Genomic DNA, 26,411 nt, shown 5'->3' with positions numbered 1-26,411 from the left:
TTCCTTTTTTCCCTCTCCCCCCCCCTCCTCCTGGTCCCCTCTTGTCTTCTCTCTCCCAAACCTACGCTTCCAGAGGACTAGAGATTGCCACAGCCTTGACTGATCCCCCCAGTTGCCGCTCTGCGCCCCTAACCCTCTCCCTCACTGCGTCTGTCATTGCTTGCAGGCTGAGTAGCACCCCCGAAGGCCCCCCCCTCACCTCCCACTCTTCCCCCCCACGCTGCTCTGATACCCGGGGGGGGCTTTTCTGCCCCCCCTGTCCCCTCCCTTCAGCTCCTTCTGTGGGACTCCATCCTGGGCTGAGGAGGCGAGGAGAGGGGCAAAACCAAATCGCACGCTCACACCAAAGCGCCGGTAGAGCAGCCCGCGGCGCGAACATCACCGACCCGAACGCGCTCGCATTGTCCCCTCAGAGAAAGACGGCAGACCGTGTAATGCGGGACGCTAGAGGAAGCGTTTTAGCTGAGGGTAAGAGCTGACGTGTGCAGAAGTGACAGGGTACTGTCACACCAGGCCGTCCCCGTGTCCGCCTCTTATCTGTGCCCTGGGCCCTCCGGCACACGCTTCTTATCTTAGCGGCGCGGTGCTGTTGGAGGGTTCACTTCAGACAACACGCGCACACTACAGCGCTCTGACTCGAGCCGTGTTCTGACCGCGCTTCCCACCAATCACCGCCCAGCCGACCAGAAGAACATAAGTGGATTGACTTGGCACAGTTACCCGTAGTCAGAACACGGTTAACTCTCAGCTGTTGTGGAACTCAGCCTCGTTGGGCGTAATGTGCGACGGGTGGCACTGGGGCAGGAACGGGTAGATCAGGCAGAGAGCTCGTGGATGAGCTGAGAGTTCGCAGACCCTCAGAGGGGATTACCAACGCGCATCACAGGGTCATGAAAGAGGAAAGGAGGGAAAACGCTCGCTAAAGAGAGCCAGCAGTGTGTTATTTCCATTTTGTCGCCCCTCTCCTGCTCCTTTTCCCCCAAATTCCAAGCAGCGCACAGACAGTCGTACGATACACCACCATCGTGGTGTCCAGCCGTCTCCTGTCACATCGAGACCCCTCTGGATTTTTCAGGCAGACACCGAGGCATCAGCTTCTCGTCCCCGCCTGTGACAACACACAATCGATAACACTGCCGACAACAGCGTCCTCTGTCATCACCCTGTCTGAACTGTTTTTATATAACTACTGCTTCAAGGCTGTTTTCTACCACAGCACTATGATGAGATCGCTTTTATAGTTTACAGTGTGTGGTTTGATTGTTTTCTGGGATCCCTCCGATCGCTCTCTTTATGGGGTTGGCTGTTTGTTTGTCTGTGTGTTTTCGCCCTGCAGTCTTACTGCGGTGGCTGTGAATGACAGACGGTTCTTAATACATAAGGGTTTGGCTGCTTTCTGTCTCTTGTCTTTTCTTAGTCTCTCTCTACCCCTCCGTCCCACTCTTCCTCTGTCTCCCTCTCTCTCTCTCTCTCTCTCTCTCTCACACACACACACACATACACACACACACACACACACACACACACACACACACACACACACACACACACACACACGCACACAGCCCTTTATAGCCAATACCAGTTTTTGCCTTGGTGTGTTTCTGGATTTTTTTTTTTTTAAACATGTATTCTCCGTATTATATTTGGAAGTGTGTTGAATTCAAAATGCATGTTAACAAATGATAACCGTTCTGAGTAGTATGAGGCTGTAACTGTCCTGGTCCTCACTGTGCAATGGGCCTCTAATCAGGTTAATCTAATGAGTCTCTGCTCTGTCACTCATGAAACACCACAGAAGGGGCCAAGCTTGTCCCCACGTCCGTCTTGAAACCTAGACATCCAGCTTTGCATTGGGAATAGTGCTTAGCCTTGGCCCATTTCTGGTTAGCACTTGCAGTGAACCCCCGAAGAAGACAAGCGCTGAAGTCTGTGTGCTCGCCAGACAGGTATAACAGTCCTGTAGTTAAATGGTTTAAAATAAGACAATATCCCATATGGCCGTGTGTGGTGTGTGTCTGCACTTTTGCATTGCTTAGTGTTTTGTCTTGTGAATTTGGGCAATCTTAAGGGGCAACCAGTACATCATCAGCATCATCATCACTGCATGTGTGTGTTTTCCACTGGGCCAGCTGTTTTCACCACTCTTACAGAGTGAACTCTCCCCCAGTTTGCTTTCTGACTGAAGTAGCTCGTAATTTGCAAAGGCACACACTTGCCTTACTATCTCTACAACATGGAAGCATCATTCAGCCCTTCCTTACTTTACCAGCACCTGTGGCAGAAGCCTCACCCCTGCGGGTTACTCTGCCACTGTGCCTCTGTGTAGCGTATTCATCAGTTTGGCCTTGTAGTTTTCCAATGCCATCTTAAATTTCTGCTCATTTTTCATCTTGTGTGCAGAGTGTGACACTGAGACGATTAAAGGTAGATTCACTCCAAACTTATGCGTACTGCTGTTCTGTTAGCTCAAAAAATTTGGCTCTTATTTTTTGTTTGCATTCTTGCCTGCTGAATTGTAAAGACAATATAATGCATAACCACATATAAAATGGGTAAATTACAGGATGTTTAGCAGTGTAATTGTAATTCCAGCCGTCGTTTGTCGTAGAAGGAGGGACAGGTAAACGGTGACGTCAACATCTCATTTCTGTAACTCTGATGTAAGACTCTCCCTGTTATTTACAAAGCTCTCCGATCCCACCTGTTGCTGTAGTGTATAGAAATATTGCGTGCTTTTTATAATCTTGTCTGTTCATACACTATCCTAATAAACTCTTAACACACGTACAAGGGTTTGTTCAAAGTTGTTTTTCTTCCCTAATGGAATATACTGCAAGCTCTCTGCAATCTTTTAAGTGAGCCTTCTGGATTCATTCCTTTTTCTCCAGAAGTGTGTCCTTAGATTTTGTCTTGACTTCTCTTCTTTTCACGCTTCCTTCCCAATTCGACCTCATAAAGAAAGATGTGCTATGTGTGTTGAATATTTGGGGACAACTCACAGAGATGGCGTTTGGTTTTGTTTTTTTTTTTTTCCCTGATTACAAAACTCACATCAGATTGTGGCTTGAGAAATAGCACATTATTAGGATGCCGAGAGACAAGGCTCTTTAGTTTCGTAGTTTAGTTGAGAGTTTTCCTTTGTGATTATATAACTGACGTTAGCCCTTGCTTTTCAAAGATCGCAGGCAGTGTACGGTAATGGAAGTTGTCTTCCCCCACTGTACATGCACTCTTAGATTCAAGCACAGCAGACCTTTAGCATTATCAAACCACTTCACTTAAAAGACTTACATAAATGTTTGTTTGAAAAGTTAAATATCTTACTTCTCATAAAGGATCCCTGATCGGTTCTGCCCAATTGTTTGTTGCATTTTAGTTTATTCAGCAAAGTGGACGAATTATTGACCAAATTTAATGTACTTGATCAGTTACGTTACTGATTGCTGCAGGGTGCCATTGAATATGACCTTAGTATCTTGTGGAAATGGCATATTAATGATGTACTGAGACATCAGTCATTGAGTGGCTTGATGTGCTGTAATTGTAGCAAATGTACCACTTCACACCAGTTTTCAGGGCAATCACTCAGAACCATTTAAAAAACAGATTGCAGAAACTAGCTATGGAGTTACTGCAAAACGATTACTCCCCACAAGTGTAGAATATATGGTGTTCCACTGTATCTCCCTACTGCCTCTGTCTGCCTTACTTTGCAGGGAAAACCTGAGAGTTTTTCCCACAGTGCCATCTAAAGGTGTTTTTTGACATTTCTGCCCTGTAGTTTTACACTAGTTATTTCTGTAAACTATGCAACATTTAAAAAAGCCTCACACACGTGGAGTCCTATGTACATCCTAACGTGTTATTTTTGGCATTTTGTTTCGTGAAAAGAGGGACACAGCGCCCCCATGAGTGTGTGGGTGTGGCTGCACGCGCTCCTGTCCCGGGAGTGCGGGGGGGGTGCAGCAGTGCTCCGTTTGGCTGTTTCGGCAGGGGTGTCTCTGGGGGTAGAGCGATGTGGGTCAGCCTGGCCTACTTTGGGCTGGAGCTGGGCTATCTCGCAGCAGATGTGCCTAATCAGGGATTGGTTCTCCCCTCTCGAGAGGAAGGAGCAAGCCTACACTGAGCCGCTGCACCTCCAGCTGGGTTCACGGCGAGCCTGATTAATGGGGCTTGCCTGCTCCTGTGACAATAAATAAATAAAGAAACATAACGCGCACGCAATATAGACCTAAAAAGGAATCCATAGCACGGCGACCGATGCGGGCCACATTACTGCAGATTGTCCTTTTCACAAGCCTTTGAGTTTCAGAAGAGTTTTTTTTTTTTGAGAGTCTAAACCTTTTTACTGCTCTGACTAATGCTTTTCTCAATCAAACAGCTCTCCTGCTCTTATGTAATGGCACTCTTGAGTTCTTTTCAAATCTGCCACTCTGGAATGAAGACTGAGAAGAAGATCCAGATGAACTGTGTGAATGGCAAGATGGAGCCTGACAGCCCCACGTTTGTGATGCGGGTTTTTTGGAGTTCTATTGTGACTGAACACAGCAAAGAGACTGAGCAAAAAAAAAAAAACTCAGAACAGTACATATAGAGCTGTAAATAAATCCACAGGAATTTATGCATGTTCTTCACCAGTCAGGAAGAAACTCACACGTAAGGTAGATCTGAAGCCAAGCAGGCCTTTCATCTGAGCTGTTTGTCCAAAGCAGTTTCTCAGCGCATCGACGGAAAGGCTTAACAGGCGTGGCTCCAGGAGGCGTTTCATGTGTGTGTGTGAGCTCACGCATGTTCTGAGCCTGAATAACGGAGCCCTGATGCGTTCTGAAGCTGTGGACAGCAGATACGGCCCCCCCCCCTCTCAGCCCTGGATGAGATTCACACTGTGTGCTGTCCGTTGCTGTTTGACACGCCGCTGCGGCCGCTGTGACCTCACGTCCGAGGGCTTGGGGAGGAGAGGGGGGCGGGGGATGAGGGACCGGAGACGTGATTCATTTGTGTACAGGCTGAACAGGCTGTGAGGATGAGTTTGACAGACGGGGCTGCTGTCGAAGTCAGAGCACGACAGCTCAGCGAGATGGGCAGCGTGCTGAGGCGCTCCTTTTCACCCACAGTCCCAGGAGAGGGAGGATCAGGCAACGGAACTGTGCCTCTGTGTGTGGGTGTGAAAGCGAGTCTTTCCTTATCTGTGTGCGTGTGTGTTTCTGTGTGTGTGATGTACTTATGGGTGGGAGACTCTTGTCAGTGCGTGTGCGTGTGCGTGTGAGTGAGTGTGTGTGATGTACTTATGGGTGAGAGACTCTTGTCAGTGTGTGTGTGTGTGTGCGTGTGCGTGTGTGTGCGCGTGTGTGTGTGTGTTAGGCAGGAAGGGGTGACAGATAGGTGTCCATGTAATTTCTGTGTATTTCTGTCTGTGTGTGTGTGTGTGGTTGTGTCAGGGGGAAGTGTTTGTGAGATGTCAGTATTTTGTGTGTGTGTGTGTGTGTCAGTGAGTGAGATATGGGGTATATTGTCACTGCGGCTCAGCTGAGGAATACCTGGTACAATGTGCCAATCCTCGGCTGACAGCAGCTCAGATGGCCGCGTTTCTCTACCAGAGTGCATGTGGGAGAAGCTGCACCCACATCTCCACGCCACCCAGCTTCACTCTCTGTGCAGCTCCCCGTCACTCTGCGCTGTCACACCCAGAGTGCATCTATCAGTCAGCTGTTTCCTGAGATCACTCCTGTCCACTCTGTTTTCAGCCCTTATCACACCGCTCTGTTCAAAGCCCTTCCATAGTCCTTGCCTGCACTCGGTTTTCAGGTCAGTTACTGAAAACAGCAACACCTTTTTTAGCGCTCTGACTGAGATCGGCTCCGATTTGTCAGATGTGACACATGTGTGCACAGGCAGAGCATTAACGGCTTAGGTGGAAGTTATCATCTAAGATTCTCTTGTGTGTCACCCTATGTGTTGCTTTCAGATGGCTGGGAGGAATACTGAAAAGAAGCTTATATGAGGCTGGAATGTATATCATGGAATATTCGGGGCTTTTTTTTCTCTATGTGATTTTGTCTGGTGATGCATTTTCTGTCCTCTGGAGAGGCCACGCCTCCCTGTCACACTCATCCTCGCTGCCCCCCCCCCCCCCCCCCAGCACATCGCTTGAACCCCGCAGCAGTGCAGCAGACACTTTTCTTAGAGTTGAAGGGGAAAAATTATCCCAGCCAAATGGACTAATATCCCAGCTTTTTTTTTTTTTTTTTTGAACATAGGTTCTTATTTCTAGGATAAATGTTTTAAGCCCTGAAAATTATGTAACACTCGGCCTTAATACGTCAGATAAATGCCGGAGATCAATCCAGCGCTGTGGAGGGCTGCTCGCGGCCTTCAGAGGCAGATTTGCAAATAGGAACATAGACGGCATGGCGCGGGGGGGGTCTCTGAGCTGAGCGCTGCTCCCGTACGCAGCCCAAGGAGACGTCTCCTTCTGCCTGTCTGTGGGTATTTTTCCAGAGGCTGCTATGCGGAGCTTCGGGGGTGAAGCGGTGCGGAGACGCAGGCCTTAACACATCGAGCGGTGATCCGAAGACGGTGGAGCTGCAGCGAAAGGAGGGGCGTGTGGGGGGGGGGCTTAAAACAGCAGGCTTAATTTTGCTCGTGTGCTCTCCTGTTTCTCAGGGGTGTCGTCAGCGAGGAAGCGGCGTGTGTCACTCTTTCCAGAACCGGCCCTTTCAACGTGCGGATCCTCCCAGTTCTATCGACCAGGAACGGTGCAGGAGTGGACACCAGGAGGCCACATGACACAGACATAATTCACTGTGCTCTCCTCTAAAGCAGAAACAATCACAGTCAATCCCAGCACTTAACTTTGTGTGCCTTAATTGCTCTTTTTGTGCCCCTGTTTGAGTCCGATTACTGTCTGTGGTGGGACGCATTTAATTTAGGCGATTCCCAAACACAATTTAAATCTTGTGTTTGGTAACCTTGTATATGGCAACTAATGGCAGCAATTGGTAACTAATTACCAAAATAGCATGTTTTCAGATTAGTGAAATGTAAAAAAGATTTGATTGGTAAAAGTAACATTTTTGAAAAAGGCGCCAACTACCAGTATAGTAGATACTGGATATAACAGATATAATACCAGTATAAAAGGTGCAGTGAAGCAGCATGGGTGTGAGTACTGCGAAACAGAGTGGTGTGAACAAGAGAGCTGGAACAACAAGTAAAGTACTTTTCACTGTTCGTGACCGGTCCCCTGCATTTACGGTTCAGTCACGGTTTGGTTACCTTCCTGCAGTTTTCGGCAGGGATTACCACAAACCCCTACAGAGGCAGCTGATCTCAGCGCAGGGCCGAGGCTGGGGTGTGAGGAGCTCGGCGTTCCGCTCGTTTCCCGGGGACGCAGACCCGGGCCGAGGCAGCTTGGATCCGCCAGCCCGGCTTTTCAGGAAGAAGCCCTGCTAAATAATGACAGGGATATATATAGAGCGCGGCCCGCGTTTTCCTCAGAGAGAGGCGGAACGCAAGAAAGCGAGCGCCGCGAGAGGCGCGGGAGCGGCAAAGTGGGTCAGCTGGAGTGAAAGGGTGCGGCCGGAGATGCGGAAAGAAAGGATACTGTGTAACAGTCTGGAAGTGGGGACTCCAGGCAAAGGCACCAACGATATTCAGGACAGCGTGCGGCTCCCCACAGCGGAGCGCCACTCTCTCTGTCCGAGTTCCCCCTCCCCCGCCCCCCGCCACAGTTCGCCCTTTCTCTGTGGGTTTTATTTTCAGAACGCTCGCAAACAAGCCGGGGCTATTCAGCCGGGCTCGCTTATCTGCTAGCTAATAGCTTGTTGACCGAACAATGGGAGGTCACCGCGGCTCCTCTCGGTGAGTTCTCTGGCAGCATGACTCGGCATTTCGGGCCCCGCGCGCCGGTTTGTGTGATGGAGCGCCTGCAGCTGTCGGAGTACCGGTGTTTCATTTCCATTCCGCAGAGACCCGGGTCGTCCTTTCACTGGCTTTGTAGTTGGGGTTTATCCGCTACATTGGGCCTCCTGGGACATTCAGACGATCGTATCAGACGTGCTCTTCTGTGTCACTTGGCAGCGTTGCCGAGGTTAAATTTTGAGGTGGCACTCAGGAAGCTCTTTGCTTGCACCTCTCTGAGACAGAGCACACGTGGGCGCGGTCACATCTGCGCTGACATATTCTGCACCCCTGGACAGTCGCCTTAAAGCGGGGATTAATGCGTCCCTCCTTTCCCTGCCCTGAGTGCGGCTCATTCTGATTTGTCGCACAGAGCCGCGGCAGCCTGGCTTTTTAAAGGCCGCCCAGCCAGTGCATTGTAATCCTGACATTTAGCTCCTACAGCACTCCTGCGGTATTGATCCAAGAATTCTCACCAGCCTCCCTTGGCATGCCAAGTCATACGAACATGGATTTAATCAGCACAAATCCTCCCCATGTGCTGCTCCTGCAAGTTCAGCACCATCCATTAAAGGAGGATTTCGGCTACAATGGAGAATCAAGGAACCCATATGTTCCGTACAGCACGGATTTCTGCTACCTCCTTATCACTTTCCTGAAGTGTTATTAAAATATGAACATTGCAATATGCTGCAAACATGAAAATTGAGGTATTTTGACAGCTTTCAGACAAGAGTTTTGTTCCAATGCACATACCGTGTCGGTTGAGGTCATTGCGTAAGCAAAACAAATTAAGCTGGATCAAAATGTATTTTATGAGTGTTAAAATAAAGTTATTATTTTTTGCTTTTTCAATCCTTCAAAAGCTCCACCTGTAGAGTGTGGTATTTTGTTATAAATAGTATTAATATTTAAGCTTCGGTAGAGCTTAGCTACTACTGGCACATCGAGTAACCATTTTAATTAAACATCGATAATGTCCTCATCGTTAGCGTTGAAGCCTGGTCTTCGTGGGTCAGCGTTCCTCCTCTCTGAGGTGATGTTACTCAGAGACACACCGGCTGGGTGTTGTGTGCAGAGTGACCGCTCTCTGCACACTTAGCAGAAACAGTGCCATGGCATGTCTGTGCACGTATCAGCGAGACAGACACGGCCCCACAGAGCAGCACGCAGCAGCAGCACCTCCTGTAGTTTATACGTCGGAGGACGCCACGTACACTGGGAGAAGCAGGAGAGGACTGTTACCTCACACAAAAGAGAACATGAGGCAATCTGACTGTATGGTGAGGGTAAATGTTGCTGTATAGGGTGGGTAGCCCTGACTGTTGAAGAATAATTTGAATTTCAGTTTCAGTTTTATCTCAAAAATTATAAATGGACCGCAGTGGATCTAAGGATGAATGAGGGAATTTACAGATGGCTGTTTTTGAATGGATTCAGATTGGATGTAGTTGATGTTTGATTTCTGTCCATGTCTTAAAATCCTGCTGTCCTTGTCTCTATGTGTCGTGTGTGTGTGTGTGTGTGTGTGTGTGGGTGGGTCTGGTGAGTACGTATTTGCTTGTGCGTAGCTGTCTTTGCACTTCCTCTTTGGTAAGCACCTTGGACAGCAACGCACATCAAAAGAGAGCAAGCCTTGCACACAGTGGAGGCAAGACCTGTGAAAGCAAACTCACAGTGCAGAAATACATCGGCACAGAGGCAGTTTCCTGCCAGGCTGATTGTACAGGTTTGCCAGCCTGGTCGACGTGTGGTTTTTGCACCGGTGTGTTTCTCTCTGCAGTCTCTGCAGCACCAGAGAGAGCAGGCGTTGATCTGTTTGAGGTCAGCATCTGCGGATCTTAGTCACTCCCGCTGCTGATGGAAAGTCCCGGGAGAAACTCGGAGCAGCCCTGGGTCGTCACAGTGGCAGCGGGTTTGTTGTTGAGGGAGAGGGCTCTTGGTGTCGCCCTGTCCACTCTCCTCACTGTCATCCTCTGTAGTGCTGATGGGAGGGATGCAAGGGGTGAGGGGGGGAGGAGTGGGAGGGAGGGACGGAGTGGGGTGGGGGGGGGGGTGTTGTTTTTAAGGATGCTTCCTATTCACTGTGGGCAAGGCAGCCACATTAGATAAGGCTGAGGCTGCGATATCGTCTGATTTCCGCCCAGCCACCACCAGGGGAACGGCGAGGCCGGGGAGGAGGTGGGGTCGGCCCTCTGAGACAGCACTGCGGGCCGGGACAGAAGCAGTCACAGAAAGAGCCGCCACTAACGCCAGGCCTGTCATGTGGGATCAGTGGGAGGCTCGGACTTCACTCTGTGGAAAGGCAGCTCCTGGTTTTTGTCAGACATATTAGGGAGGTTACACAACACAGAGACACTAATGGATTAGAAGGAAGGGCATTTGTTTTCATTTCCTAGAGTGATTTTGTTTGGGTAACACTGTCCCATCAAACACCAAGAGAGAGAGAGACAGGAACAGATAGATGGATAAATAGATATTCTGTTGTTCAGAGAAACAGTGACGGTGAGTGTGTGAGAGTTTAGTGCGCCGTATTTTAAGGAATGCGTGTGGGCTTGTCGTCGGGGGGGGAACAAATGTGGGGTGACTCTTATTCCCATCACAGCAGGTTCTGCGGTGACGCCAGGGGGACAGGTTGCAGCGCAGCGCCCGGAACCACAGGGGGAAGTGCGGCCCCGGTCGACAGGACAACAGGTCTTCTCAACAGATTTCATGTCAGGTAAGACCGGCCCTCTCCGCGTCCGGATCCTTCTCCGTCGCCGTGCGTTCCTGTCACTTGAGCGGCCGGCGCCAGAATTTCTGCAGTGTTGTGGCAGAGTCATGACACCGCCGCACTGTCGCAGCTGTGCTGAGTGAACGTTACGTGCTAGCTGTGTAGCCCTTAATCCTCTTACCGCAGTTCTATATGCTCCATCAGTGGGACTGCTGTATCCTTCAGGAGCTTTAGCAAGGTGACAGGCTGGCAGTTTCACATAAATCAGGCTCTCTCGGTGCGTCCCTTTTAGAAAAGCTGAGCTGTGGTTGGGACTTTTAACTGCGCATAGCCTCACAAAGCCGCAGCCACAGCTCCACACTGAGGGAGGGGAATTCAAATGATGCAAGTGTTGTGATATTGCAGGGTTTTTTTTTTTTATTAGGCCACTGCTTAATCACATGTTTAAGAAATCAAGACATGAATATTTCATGATCAAAATAGGACAAATGAGAAATTTACAATAAATGATTAAGCGCTCCTTAGATTAGATATTCTCTTTCTTCTGGTTTGCTGTTTAGGCGTTCATTACATCTGACTAAGCATACCCTGCTGGTGTCTGCCTTCGGTCCCCCGCCCTCTCTCTGAGATGTTCCCTGTCTCTGCAGGCCCAGTGACCATGTCAGGGTTTGGTGATCAGTGGGACACCCAGCCCTTCACCCCCCAGATGCAGGACAACAGCCTGATGAGTGCCCACCCAGGTTATTGTTGTCAGTATTCCTATATGAGGTCGTTGGGAGTAGGGCCCGTTATGGGAGTGGTATTCAAATGTTGGTAATGTTAATTATGACTTTAGTGTATCGTATTTTTTGTATTTTCATATTCAGTACATTCATGCTTTGCTGTGTACCCAAGGGAAATGACAATTCTAATGAATTAATCATTGATTGAAGGCTTGCATAATGTTTTCACTTTCTTGTCTTCATTTATACATCAAAGTGAATCTGTGTTCATCTGAATAACTCATTGTAAAGTGGGTCATTATTACGGAACAAGACTGAACAGAGAATATTTCAGTCATGACTAGCTTTCTGATGTTGCTGATGGCAATCAAAACTATGTCACTTGTTTGTAACATTTTAAAGTTGCTGTTAACTGTTACTGCACAGTGTAGTATAGCATAGCATAGCATGTTATAGTGTGGTATAGTTAGGGCCTTGCATTTTAGCCAGCTGGGGGTCTGAAGATTGTAATGAGACTGAAATCCAGTATGTGTCACTGTAGCTGCTAGCAGAACATAAGATGACTGACTTTCGTTAAGTGGTAATTAAGAGACAGCAAATAGAGTGGGTTTCATCCAATTCAGCAAATCCCTGTGCTAACTGAATGTGTTAGATTAGAGAATTATGTTGATAGAAAATGTAACTACATTCATATCTATATCTGAAAGCATTTAATCGGAAATGCCTGCAGAAATATCCACTTGCTCACAAAAGAAAAAAACAGTTTGTTGAAAAATCGTGAAAACACAAAATGAAAGGTCAAGTTCAGCTGTTGGTCAAATTCAACTGTTGCTAAATCTCACTGCAGAAAGCACATTTTCACAAACTGCATGCTGTCATCTGGAGCATGGGGGAAAGGAAAGCACAATCCCTGTGATACATGAGCTGCAAAGTGAATATGTACCCAAAGCAGCCGAGTTACACAAAATCCAAGTTTCACCGGCACCACAGGTTCACAGCGCAGACACCATGATAAACAAATCCTTCAACAACATTCATGAAAAAATTGCAATTGCCATACCTAATTGCAATACTTCCAATCAATACAGAAAAGAAACTCTGTTTTCTTCATCGAAATTACAACCGTCTGACAGCAGTGTGAATATTCAACCCCAAACAGCCATGTCCTTCCATTACATTGAACTGCTTGGACTGAAGCTGCTTCACGAAAACGTATATGAAGGATCACAGCAGAGGAACGACCTTAAAACAATTCATGGTGAAAGCTGAAGTATTTGGCAGTTTAGCACGGAAGGCTGAAACATATTTGTCAGGGTGCTGAGAGAAGTGTTTCTTCACATCTTTTGGCATGTTTTCACAGCATAATGATATTCCATGACAGAAAACTGGGTTGATCAAATGACTGTGCTTACATCTAAAAGCTAAATCCAGTGCATTGAAATTTTTTCTTTTTTTCCCCCCTGTGTAAGTGACCATGAACAAACTTTCATTATCGGTATTTTCTCTTTACATGGTCATGGGGCGGCAGTGTAGCATAGTGGTTAAGGAGCAGGACTCGTGACCGAAAGGTTGTTGGCTCGATTCCCCGCTGGGGTACTGCTGTTGTCCCCCTGGGCAAGGTAGTTAACCCACAATTGCCTCAATAAATATCTAGCTGTATAAATGGGTAATGTTGTAAAAGAAAAAAAAATTGTAACCTGTGTTAGTTGCTCTGGGTAAGAGTGTCTGCTAAATGATGTAATGTCATGACACTTTTTTTAAGGATGTGAAAATTTGCAGTTTATTAAGAAATATGAATAAACGTTGACACAGGAAAACTTGGAAACGTTGGAACATGTTCTTGAAGAATTTTGAAGGTTATATTTTTAAAGGTTTAAATGTTTTTAAATACTATTTTGTGGTTATTCTATTATTATTATTCCATGATAACAGGTAATCTCTTATATATTTTTTTTTATTTTTATTTCAGCATTTCTGATGAAACGTTTCATTCTCTTGCTTATAATAAGGTTCTGTTGCCTCTAAGCATTTTTGTTATCAGCACGTGATCGTGAACACTGCTGACAAACCTGCTAAATATGTGTCAGTACCCATGAGCACCGCTGTGTGAACGGCTGTGCCAATGTGCATAATTAGTAATAATTTAATGAGTAATTGAGATGATTCAGGTACCACCATGGGAAGTTCATTAATTATTGCTCAGCGTAAGGCTTCGTGAGGAGGCTGCATTGCCATCTTGCTGCTGGAGGACTGAATTACAGGCTGTAAAACTTGGCCATTGAAGACACTTGGCCCCTAAGCAGACTATCATATAGTTATAGTAACTAACTTGTGAAATGTACAGTCTGAAGACTTCCACACTGATGTCTGAAACTGCTGTTTGATGCTTTAAGTTTCAGCTTACACATAACAAGTGCTGGTCGTGTAGGATTTGTGTTTTTGGAAAGCAGTCATTTTAACTTTAATTTTGCTCTTCGTAATAAAGCCCTGCAACCTGACCTGAACCTGGCAGAACCTGACAAAACATGTTGACTTTGGGCCGGTTCGGGCCTGTCATTGTGTTAGAGCTCTTGGGTTCAGGTCAGGCCACACTCAGTGTTTCTGGCTGTCAGGTTTTAAATGCACTGCTGTCTGAATTCTGGGTTAAAATCTCATTTTGAATGAATGGCATATGCACAAAAGAAATTAACGTTTTTAAGGCTACAGAATATATCAAGCTCGACTGGAGGATTAATTTATTTGTTTTTCGTCTTTAGACGGGAGGAACTTCTCACTGAAGTGTTTTCTCAAAAAGCAGTGTTTGTTTTGTTGTATTGTTGAGCTGAATTTTTCTCATTCTTATTTGTTTACTTGTACAGACTTTATTCACCAGTGTGCTGTTTTCCCAACAAGGATGTGTTTTGTTCATTTGTTAATCTGGTGAATGTTACATACCAGTGAATTATTTTCGTGTTGTAAAAAAAAAAAAAAAAAGTTGATGTGCTGGAAAGGTAATTTTGATAAATGTAAGCTTTTGAATATGATATATATTTTGATTTCTTTTCATTATTACTCGTGGCTTTGGTAATTACAGCCTTTTTGCGCAGACAGCCACTCCCAGTCAGGTTCAAGTGAGGTAGCAGATGAAGTTAACATGTTCAGGCTGGGGTCAGTTGTGACCGTCCATTTCGGAATGGATTGGTCATTTCATAATGTAATTGGGCCTTTAACAATGGCATCAAAGAGTTTCCACAGCTTGGCTTTTGCGCGTGGCACATGGTGTAATATCTGTGAAATACGGGTCAATATTTATTCTTATTCACCAGTAAAATAAGAGGAGAGGGTGCGTATTGATCGACAGCCAGCTGCATGATCCTGAAAGCATGAATTACAAACTGTTACTTGCAACGTCTGTGTCAGTGCTAGGCACATAACACACATTCCTGGCACAAATTCAGTGACAGTGATGATTCAGTGACATGGAAACGCATGCAAAATCGCTGCAAAGCGTACATGCAAAATGTGCTTCACTTAGCTTGATAGCTGACATCGCAGAAGAAATGGCTGTTTAATTAGGAGAAACAGGCTCCTATAAAATCTCGCACCCAGGAATAGATGCTTACAATTTCATTAACTATTTTTTAATTGCAGTTATTTGTTAATGTGTCTATACAGAAATTTTGGTTTGCTCGGGCTTTGGTTTCATGTCAACGCAGTCCTTTACTTCCAAGTCATACCTTGCGTTGAAATCTGTACAGTTCATGCAATGGGCAGTGCAGCGCAGTTCTCCGTATTTAATGCTCTCACCTGTTTGTTTATCGGAATGCTGTGATTTTCCTGTTCTGATGTGAGCTTTGTGCTTTATAGAGGTATGATGCCAATCCCAGATTGAACTGAATTGGAATGTAATGAATTTTAGTCATGTGTTCTCTCTGAATCACCAGGCTGACAGTGCAGTCAGCGCTCACTGTCTGCTGAAGGACGGCCTGCCATCCTGTGTCAAACGCCATCAGAAATCCATGTCAGACCGCTACAGATGAAGCAAATGAAAGCCATTTTGTGCATCGCGTCGTGTCTGAGTGATCATTCGCGATCGATTCCTAAGCGCCTCATCTTTCCATTTGTCAGGACTTCAGGGGGAATCGGCTCCCTCGTCCCTTGTGGCACTGACAAGGAAAACTCATTACCCTTCGTTTTTGTTCTGAATGGTGACATTTAGACTGTGCTTTTCAGGGAAGGTGTTGTTAAGTAGTTCTGATTCAAGAGCATATTAATGCATTTAGAATGTTACAGGGGAAAGGGGAATTCAAGTGTATCTGCCTCGTCTGTGATAAATGTTCGTTTCAGATCCACTTAAACACGCCACTCAGTATTCTGAATGCGGTTGTGAGATTGAAAACAACACCTTATGCAAGCTACTGGGATGACTAATTCTTATTCAACAATTAACCCTTCGTTGCACGCCTATTCATATCAATAGATCATATTTTCTGTAGGGTTGGCAGGGCTCCTCTGTGTCTCGGTACTGTATGTACTGTACTGTATGTGCTGTGTAGCTTGGTGCAGCAGCTGCTGTCTGTGTGTGATTTCAGGTTTCTCTCAGCCGGGGATGATGAAGATGGAGGTTGGGGTGGCTCCTCTGCAGACAGAGAGGACCCCCAGCATTGCTGAGCCTCAGAAGCCCCCGGCCTCACTCGCCACTGAGGGTCTGGCTCCGGCATCCCCAGCCTCTGCTGCAGGTAAATGGGAGATGCTCATTCAGAGTGGTCAAGCAACAGCCACACCCTCACAGGCATTTAATCCCTGGGATTTCCTGTTCTGCAGTGTGTGCATGTGTTATTGTGTGTATGTGTGTGCGCGCGTGTGTGAGAGTGTGTGTGTGTGTGTGTGTGTGTGTGTATATATATGTGTGTGTGTGTGTGTGTGTGTGTGTGTGTGTGTGTGTGTGTGTGTGTGTATGTGCGTGCGTGCGTGCGTGCGTGTGCATGTGCCCCATGGGTAAGAATTCCATTATATCCACTTTATCTGTAAATAAGCCAATATCATCCATGTTTCCTGAAAACAGTCGTTGGCCATCAAGTTAATCTGGACGTCCCTTTTTTTACGTCCAGTTTTCAAAGCCCGTGCGGTGTGAAGAGCTGGATTACGGTGCGGTAGTTTTAGCTGTGCTCCCCTGTGTCTGTCCATCTTTGACGAGGTCCAGTTTTTACAGAGGATTAGGAGATTACAGCAGTGGACCCCTGCTGGGTTGATCGCACTTCAAAGTCCAATCCAGACCCTTTAGCACAGCGTGCTCTCCAGTTCAGCAGTAACGGGCACGGTGAGGATGGAGGCTACTGTCACATATTTGGAGCGTATCTCACTACAGACTTTCGGCTCTTGGTGGGCTGCCAATATTGTATTTCTGCGGAAATTAGAAACCCCAGACTGCTCTTTTGTCTCTCACAGCGGAGCTGGGAGCCGGTGCAGTGGCGAAGTGTGGAGCCTTTCTCCTGGTGGTCTCCATGCCGGGTGGAGAACATATTGGCAGCTTTGCGAATACATGGAGTAAAAACATTCCGGCGGTCTCGTGTACGTAGAGGAAAGCAGGTTTGACGAGCTGGTGTGCAGAATCTAGGACTCCTAATATCCTGGGATCACAGAATCACAGCTTGAACTGGGGCATTGACCTCTGGAAATGAAATTTCCATTTCGGAATGGATTGGTCATTTCATAATGTAATTGGGCCTTTAACAATGGCGTCAAAGAGTTTCCACAGCTTGGCTTTTGTGCGTGGCACATGGTGTAATATCTGTGAAATACGGGTCAATATTTATTCTTATTCACCAGTAAAATAAGAGGAGAGGGTGTGTATTGATCGACAGCCAGCTGCATGATCCTGAAAGCATGAATTACAAACTGTTACTTGCAACGTCTGTGTCAGTGCTAGGCACATAACACACATTCCTGGCACAAATTCAGTGGCAGTGATGATTCAGTGACATGGAAACGCATGCAAAATCGCTGCAAAACGTACATGCAAAATGTACTTCACTTAGCTTGATAGCTGACATCGCAGAAGAAATGGCTGTTTAATTAGGAGAAACAGGCTCCTATAAAATCTCGCACCCAGGAATACATGCTTACAATTTCATTTACTATTTTTTAATTGCAGTTATTTGTTAATGTGTCTATATAGAAATTTGGAACAATTGCACTCTCACTAAATGATCTCATTAAATATGTTCTAATGTTAGTGCTTGGGGAAACAGGGATTAAAGAAAAAAAAAATGAAATGCAGTATGTATGTTTGAATTGCCCATTTGCATCCATTCTTGTTTTTTTTTAAATGGAAATGCAGTGGCCCTTGCTACTGTATCTGCACAGAAAAATACCGTTAGTGGTGAGACACATGTTTTCCTCACTGGAGCAGTGCTCTGTGGTGAGCTTCGGAAATGCAGGGCCTGTATGCAGCACGCCCATGTGCTGAGCGTGTCTCTGAGGCGGACAGCGGGGGTCACTGGAGCAGAAGTGCCGCAGTGAGTCCATTACCCGCTGAACTGAACTCCTGCTGAATTAGTGATGGGACCGGTCATGCAGAGGGGCTGCATCGTATAGCCTGCCCCTTTCACAGGGACACCGGCTGAGAGGACCCTCACTCCTGCACGCTGACTCCGTTCGAGGGGCTGACTCCCGTACACTGACTCAGGGATGGAGACTCACCCCTGCACCCCGACTCAGAGAGAGACTCAGTCCTGCACGTTGACTCAAGGACAGAGACTGACTCCCCTGCACTGACTTAGGGAGGGAGACTCACCCCCGCACAAAAAATCCCACTGGGGTAACTCATTTGCTTGGTTGCTGTGTTTTATTCGTAGTAAGCCGATGTAGCGCTTCAGATATCCTGGAATACCCTTCTCTCATCTGTGTTTATAAGGACACAGAAGATTAAATCACATTTATTAAAAATCAAATAACACTAAGAGCATCTCAATCATAAAACAATTTTACCTTCAGTTCATATTGTTTGGAGCAAAACCTTTGGCCCTCTTGTGCAAAGTAATTTGGCAGTATTTTCAATGCTGTAAAGGTGTAAAAACCTTGTCTGTGAGGCTGTGTTAAGGTGAGATAATTTGCCGGTTAAATGGCATCCATGAGAAAAATTCCTGAGACACTCTGTGCTCAGATGATATTGGCACTGTAGGGTGGGCGTGCGTACTCTGTGTTTATGTCATCGGTGATGTCAACCGCACGTCTCTCTTGATTAGAAATGGCACCAGGGGGATCCAAATTCTGAAGCCCCCACATGCAATATTAGTTCCTCAGCAGCCGTGCTTCAAGTGCCCAGGTCTGAGTGAAATGAAAAGCACTCTGTGCTTTTAAACAGCATGGTGTCTTGAAATATAGATGTAAGTGTCATTGAGACTCCCACCAAAGGTGTGTGTTTCAAAGTGTATCAGAAGCATCCAATCAGAATAAATCAGCCCAGTCGGGGTGAGTCTGAGGGGTCAGAAGCCATTTTAGATTTGAGAGGATTTGTATAGATTGAATCTTAGATTCAGTCTAACATCATTGTATTTTGTGCCTAGCTATGAGGAACGAATATGAAAATTTAAGCTACTTTTACATTTTTTTTCATTTCTCAAACATTCATTTCAGCTCCTGCCTGACTCCTAATATTTTGCAGTGTTGTGGGCTTTCCGTACGTAAAAGTGAGGAGGCAGTTCACATGGAGTCGCTCACAGTCTTTCAATGTTTCACTGACATTTACACGTGCAGTGAAGTATATGTTGTACTGGTGTCATCAGGGTGGGGTGTTTGGAATCACAGTGTCAATTTGAACCTGCAACACTCCAATATTGAGCCACCCGTCCAAAACCAAAAGCATCTGCAGAAGTGCTCAAAAGAGACACTCCTCTACCCCCGTGCCACCTTTAAGCTAACCGCTCGCACAGCAGACTCTCAACGCTTCTCTAAAAGTCAGTACCTTGAGAAAGCGAGTTGGTGTGTGTCGTCTTTGTGCGTATATTTCATCGCAGAAATTAATTTTGCGCAGAAATGCACTACCCAACTGGAGGCCAAGGAAGTGCGGGGGTCTTTAAAGTGGTTGGAGAAGGGTGAGTAAGTGGAGCACTGAGGAGGCACGGGCAGTGGACGGGCCCAGAGCCCAGCCCTCGTCCCAGCTGCTCCCGTCATCGCCGCCGCTGCAGTGCAGGCTATGGGCGCTCCGGTTTGGATGAGCAGAACCAAATGGCCTCATTATAGTGTGCTGTTTGTGCAGGCATGAGCCTCCCTTAAATAGGCCGTGGTTGACCCCAATTGCTGCAAATTCTGTATCCCAGCGTCCGACTCAGATGTGGAGTCTATGAAAGCTGGGGTTGCTATGACAGTGCTATTTTGTTATTCTTGTACTGCGCACAGAGCTACATTTATTTCCTCTGCTCTCAGCTATCAGATGTGGCTTTAAATCTCTGTGTGCTGTGTGTTTGTGTGTGTGTGTGTGTGTACATGGGCGTGTAAGGTGTGTGTATGTATCTGTATGTTTGTGTGCATGACTGTGTGTATGTTTGTGTGTGTGGTAGATGGTGGGCTTGTTTGTGTGTGTGGTAGATGGTGGGCTTGTTTGTGTGCGTGGTAGATGGTGCACTTGTTTGTGTGTGTGTGGTAGATGGTGCACTTGTTTGTGTGTGTGTGGTAGATGGTGCGCTTGTGTGAGTGTGTGAAAGATGGTGGGCTTGTTTGTGTGTGTGTGGTAGATGGTGCGCTTGTGTGAGTGTGTGAAAGATGGTGGGCTTGTTTGTGTGTGTGTGTGGTAGATGGTGCGCTTGTGTGAGTGTGTGAAAGATGGTGGGCTTGTTTGTGTGTGTGTGGTAGATGGTGCGCTTGTGTGAGTGTGTGAAAGATGGTGGGCTTGTTTGTGTGTGTGTGTGGTAGATGGTGCGCTTGTGTGAGTGTGTGAAAGATGGTAGGCTTGTTTGTGTGTGTGGCAGCACGCACTGGTTCCAAGAGTATGTCGGTGCTGGGCACCCCGTGTCACATGACCCCTGTTCCCGCTTGTCACCTCTGTCTGCCCCTTTGTTTGTCTGCGGCTCTCAGTGAGCCGTTGTTCTGAGGCTTCCTCTTTATTTATCTATTCATGCATTCATCCACCCATTCAATGTGCCTTCAAGTGGACACATCTCCCGTTACAATACAAACAGCCCGAGACCTCCGTCAGCATTTACATAAACACATCGCGCAGCAGCTTTGAGTCAGCACTGGAGAACAAACACATATTTTTATTATTTCTTGTCTCATAACTACTTATTATTCATTCATTTTGGAGTCACAGATGGTGCCCACCACAAAAAAAGATCAGTGACTGTTGAGGTCATGTCCTTAGCATATGTCATCCTAAGCCTACACAGGCATGTCATATATTCCTTCATAGGTGAAAAGTTACCTCGTCAAAGGTCTAAAGAGACTATTTTTACTTTAGATAGCAAGGAAAAGGTAAGTGGGCATCATGATAAATTGATTGTTTTTGTTTCCAGGGGCCCCATTTTAATAATGCATTGTGGGATTTGAAGTTTTCAGTGTGCAAGCAAGCTTCTCTTATTTGCAGGTGTCTCTTAGTGCTGAGAGCTGCATCAGACGGGCTGAGTGAGTGCAGTGGGAGCGTCCTTGAATGTAACTCTCTTTCCCTTCTTTGTGCATGAGGAGTCCTGGTTGATCCCTGGGAGGGCGAGGGTGGGCTGCGGACGGATTTGCCCTTCACCCCCAGCGTCTCCACAGTGATCAGTCGCCACGCCAGCCAGCTGGCAGGGAGCCCCCAGGAGCCCCCGGACCCCCAGTGGGGCCACCGGCAGGGCCCGGGGGCCGGGGAGGAGAGGGAGAACGAGGCCGCCGACAGGAAGCAGCAGAAGAAGAAGAAGAAGAGGAGGCCCAGGGAGGAGGTGTACGACCTCCTGGAGACCAGGGGCCCGGCAGACCCGCATGGGCCACAGGCCGAAAACACCCCGCCGACCGACGCCCCGCACAGGGTATCCCCGCGGAGGGAGGGGGGCTGGGAGCGCGAGGACGGGGGCAGAAGTGGGGGCAGGGGCAAGAGGGGCAAGAGCAGAAAGAAGGTCCCAGAGGAATGGGGTGTACCCCAGGAGCCTCTTGTCTCTCCTCCGGGCTCCCGCCCCCAGGAGGTGGCCGCAGACCCACTTACGCCCCCCCTCGCTTGCCCCCAGGCCGCAGAGAGCCCCGCCCACGATATGAGGGACCCCCTGGTCTGCCTGTCTGGGGATTCCCCCTCCTTTAGTCTGGAGGACGGCCTTATACCTGGAGTGCCCCCTTCTCTCACCCAGGATCTGCTGTCCCTCACAGCCTCATTCCCCCCTCCCACACTGGGCTCTGAGCCTGTTCTCATTAGCCCCATAGCCATGTCCCCAGGCCTGGGAGCAGGCTCCTCCCCCAAACAGACCCTTCTGCAACCCCTCGGTCTGGAGACTCCCTTCTCTGTAGGGGTGGTAGACAGTCCTGTAGCCCCCTGTGTAGTGGCTGGAGTTCCCAGCATGGAGAAGGCTGAAGAGGGCCTGTCCCTCCTTCCCTCAGATCTTTTTGGTGCTGACACCTCTGTGTCTGCTGATAAAGAGGAGCTTCCCTACAGCCCTGAGGGTGTGCAGGCTGAGAGTGAACCCATTGAGAAAGCTGTGCCGGTGTTGGAGCCTTCCTTCATCAGCTCTGTGAAGGAGTCTCATGAGGAGGATGTCGTTGTGCCCTCCATTCCGTCACCCCCTAAAGAGGCTCCTGTGGCGAGCCTCACTGCCCTCCACCCTGGCTCTCCCACCGGGGAAGCGATCCCTACCCCATCCTCTTCAGAAACGCCCAGCGAAGATACCATCGACCCAAGCACAGGCTCCCCTCTCACACCTACTGAAGGCGCATTTCCTCCTCAAGATGCCCCTTTCACACCCCTTCACTATGAGGAGCCCACCTCACCTGGTGGTAAAGCGGGTCCTGGGCCCACCCTGCCAGAGGAACACCCTCAGGACACTTCAGCTCTCAGTCCTGTGTCTTCCCCTAAAGACAAACCCCTCTCCAGCCCTAAAGAGCTGAAAGAGGCTCGGGGCCAAAAGCAGAAGCAGCCCAAAAAGTCCCGCTCTGCCTCCGCCAAGAGCCCCACCACCCCCGAAGCGAAACAGCCCCCCTCCGTCACTCCTCCGGCTCTCAGCCCTGTCACGCCGTCCGCCCCTCCGCTCTTCAGTTTAAATTCCGAGCTGAACCCCTCCGCCCCCCCTTTCTTTCCCAACTTCCCGGAGAACCAGGAGCACCCCGTGCAGGGAGGGGAGGATGAGGGGGGTCTTGCGGACCCCCTTGCGCTGGAAGGTTGGTGAGAGTGAAGCGTGGCCCCCGGGCGGGGCCACGGTGCGCCGCATGGCTGTGTGGAGGATGGCAGGGCCAGGCTGGTCCGGGACGCCGGCCTGTCTGCCTGCCTCACTAACACTCTCTCCCTCGAGGAGAAACTCCTGCACTGCGCGCCTCTCTGTACACGGCTATGCATGCGGGCCGGGGATCGCTTGGTTTGGCTTGGCAACAAATAGGTGCTGCTCTCCCAGAATGCACCGCTGCCTGCGTGCAGAGCTGGGCTCTCTTCATTAACCGTGTGTGTTACAAGGTGCACTAACCAGACACTTGGAGTTTGCAGTGACGCCAGTGGGCCCAGTGGCACTGGCTCTTTATCCCGTGGTGAAATTCTACTCTGTGATCCTGTTGTGCTGTGTAACTGTATATGCGGGTGTCTCTAACGCTCAGTTTCTCCTTGCTTTTTCTTTGTGTGTCTGCATGGGCTGCAGCTGTTTCTCGCCTTTGTCAGGAACCTCTGCACACACAGAACACACTTACTTCCTCATCCCGGTTTATAATCATTTCTGCTTTGGGCAAGCCTCTCCTTTCATCTGTGCGGATATCTCATTAATATGCTGGATGTTCCTAATTGCAAACACAGACACAATACACTTGTGAATTTATGTGCCACATCAAATTCTGAGCTAACGTGAAGTCCTGTTTTCTGTTTTTTTTGACTGCATGTGCTGCCGTCCGGGATTCTTTTTCATGGCGGGCCATCAGTAGGTAAGTCAGGATTTATCTTTTTTTGAATGTGTCCGTATGTGTGTGGGAATGTTATCAGTGGTCAACACTGAGACTCCTGGCGACCAGATTGAATCATAGAGATTGAAGCATAAATCGGTGCAGAGAGCGCTTTAAAGCTGTCCTTATTTTGGCTCAGGCAGGCAGGGAGACTGGTGTTTAAAAAGCGGAAGGAAGGGGTGAGCGGGACGTCTTCTGAACCTCCTGAACGCTCGGCCTTCCCTGTGCTGTGCGGCGCCCGGCAGCCCTCTGAAAGACATGCTGACGCAGAGTTAAATGAAGACTAACCGGACTGCTGTAAAGGGCCTTATGTACGGGGAGGCAGGGTGCATTAGCAGGGCCAGGCTGCGCCACAGGGGTGCCGTCTGGGCGAGAGCAGAACCCTCTCCCACCGTGAGCTGGACCCACCGCCCCCCCGCCCTTCCACCTCACCGGCTCTGCGGAGCCAAAGATGCGCTCTTATTTACAGGCCTGGCCTCTGGCCCAGTAACCCTGTCACATCGCACCGCTCTCCTCAGAGAACGGAGACCTGCGTGTCTCAGCGTATGCCACATTCCCCATCGCGGTAAGCCCGTCCGGCGAGCGTCAGGTCCGCCGGCGCGAGCCTCTCGCTGAGAGTGAGGTCATTTTCACTCGGGACGCGTCACAGCCAGTGACGCACGTTTGCACCTGGGGAGCCGTCGCCGCCACACCCTGTGACCCTCGTGATTGTCTTTCAACATCGGTGCAGCGTGTAGCCACTCATTTATCAGCCCTTGTCTCCTGCTGGAAAATCGTATCAGGGTGAGAGGGAGGCTTACTTGTTTCAGGCTTACTTCAGAGTCTGGAAAATGAAACATTTATATTTAGTCGTACATTCTGCAAGCGCTTTCTATTAATAGGTTGCTGACATCCACTTGTAGGCTGAGTCTCACCAGGCGCATCTATAATTCATAATGGGGGGGGGGCTTTTATTTACTTTCTCCTCTTATTGGATTTCCTGTCTGTGGTGGAGCCTCAGAACAGCTGTGGGGGTCACAAATGGTAAACAGGCGGGAGCAGTTTTACTTAATGTGCAGTGTGTGTGCTCCCGGTGTTCCTCTTCAGTTAAGTGCTAAAACATAGTGAATAACATAAAATCATAACAAACCAAGGTAATTGGATGGAGAGTACATTTTACCTATAATATGGGAATTGGCCCTCAAGTGCCATTGGTGTCTGCTTTGGTATCAGTCTGCCTCGGCTCTTGATTGTTTTATTGAAGTCGTTATTTGGATATGGAAATCGGCTCACCTGGCACTCCAGATGTAAATCTCTCTCTCTGATTGAGAGGGGAATCTAATATTCGAAACTGGCCTTCGAGGAGCTGCCGGGCGTTGCTGGAATAGCAGCTGTTTCGCCGAAGCGTCATCATAACTCCAGCATGCTGTGCCTTGGCACCGGTGTGACATCAGCCACGGCGCTGTCGAGAGAACAAAGGAGTGCAGGCTGACCTTGAATTTAGGTTTTAAATGACTGTTCCAGAATTAATAGATCTCTTTCTCCCTTTCTGCCTGCTGGCTGTGTGTGGAGGCCATGTGACACAGCTGCTGCTGTTGCACTCTGTAATTTGCCCCCTGTCCGTGTGCCGGGGCGGGCCCTGACACTGAAGGGGGCACTTATCCCATCAAGGAGGCACAGAGTCAGACCCTCGCTCCACTGCTCCACAGCATGGGAAAGGGGCCACAGACACTTTTTGGCTTTTCAGGGGTTGTGTGTGTGTGTGTATGTTTGTGCGTGTATGCCTGTGTGTGCATGTGTGTCTGGGCTCGTTTGTGTGTGAGTGTGTGTGTGTGTATGTGTTCACCCCCTGTTGAACTCAATTTACTGTTTTTTCTGTCATTGTTGATGAAATTATTGATCAAAAGATCATTTTGACCCAGAAGAGCTGAATTCGATAAGTAATGCTTCTGATAGACGCAATTACAGTTGAAGAGACTACTGAACATGCTCAGTATTCATTTAAGAACTGCAGAATTTGAGGCTTCCTTTCAACTTTCACCGACTGTGTTATTCCATCAAGATTTCTAAATAAAATATAATATCTTTGGAACTGCAGACATATTTTATATTCCTGATAGCAGCACTGGGAAATCAAATTATTTCCCTTCTGCAAAATAAAGCCCATTCCCTCTAAGCTCTGTCAGTATTAAAACCCTTCCCAGTCATGCAAACTAATTCACGTACAAGAAACATGCTTCTGGTTTCTAATCGTTCTCCTTTTCCCCGATGCTTTGATGTTGTCGTTTTTTACACTTTTCAAATGCTGTCACTTCAGTTAATGTACTCACACTTTAAAATGGTTTTTGGCACATGCTGTGTGTGTGCCTCGCTGTAAGCTGTGCTGGGAACTGGGCCTCTTTATTTATTTTGTATGTTTCTCTGTGCATCTGAGCCTTCTGAGGGCACGGGGCAAGTGATTCATAGCAATGGTGAAGCAAGGTCAGGTTTGTCTGAGGTGAACCGGAGAATTTTAGATGTCTTGAAAGAGAGCAGTGGGTAAACAACGCATTCACATGGAATCAGCCCGACCCGTAGTGAAGGGAGACCTTTTAGCAGTTCACCAGGGAGTGAGCAAACAAGTGTGCGTGTGTTAGTTAGTAAGTTACTTGGTTAGTTGTTTGGTTGGTTGGTTGGTGACCCATGAAAATGTGTCCAGTTGGCAGACCAGAACCTCAGTTGTTTTGTGGAGCCTGGTGACATAGATACAAACTAAATATTTTGACGTTGATACAATTCGTAGATTTGTTGAATTGGGATTGAATTTGGGTAATTAGGAAAAGCACTCCACCTCAGTCACTGTTATGAAACTCAATATGCATTTATCTTTTTTTTTTTGTTGAAAAATTCAGTTTATTGTTTGGATATATCTGTTAGTATATGTTTGGAGACTCTTCAAAAAGCTTCTTTTGAAAAGTCAATACAGTTCAATCTATTCAGACCTATCTGGACAATAGTTGTAGAGTGTGTATATGTGGGAG

General features: G+C 47.9%; 1 protein-coding gene across 1 annotated transcript in view; it reads left to right on the top strand.

The window, feature by feature from the left end:
* LOC118796141 (microtubule-associated protein 4) overlaps positions 1-26,411 on the top strand; it is an 81,829-nt gene that overhangs the window by 14,272 nt on the left and 41,146 nt on the right. Inside the window, exons 4-8 of the mRNA XM_036554984.1 lie at positions 10,508-10,621; positions 11,263-11,364; positions 15,909-16,055; positions 20,995-22,650; positions 23,392-23,394. Coding sequence (XP_036410877.1) covers positions 10,508-10,621; positions 11,263-11,364; positions 15,909-16,055; positions 20,995-22,650; positions 23,392-23,394 — 2,022 coding nt within the window. The remainder of the gene's footprint in view (positions 1-10,507; positions 10,622-11,262; positions 11,365-15,908; positions 16,056-20,994; positions 22,651-23,391; positions 23,395-26,411) is intronic.

This window comes from Megalops cyprinoides, chromosome 2, assembly GCF_013368585.1.
Source record: "Megalops cyprinoides isolate fMegCyp1 chromosome 2, fMegCyp1.pri, whole genome shotgun sequence".
NCBI classification, from domain to species: domain Eukaryota; kingdom Metazoa; phylum Chordata; class Actinopteri; order Elopiformes; family Megalopidae; genus Megalops; species Megalops cyprinoides.
Note: the sequence above shows the minus strand (reverse complement) of the source record. Positions and strands in the feature narration are given on the sequence as shown.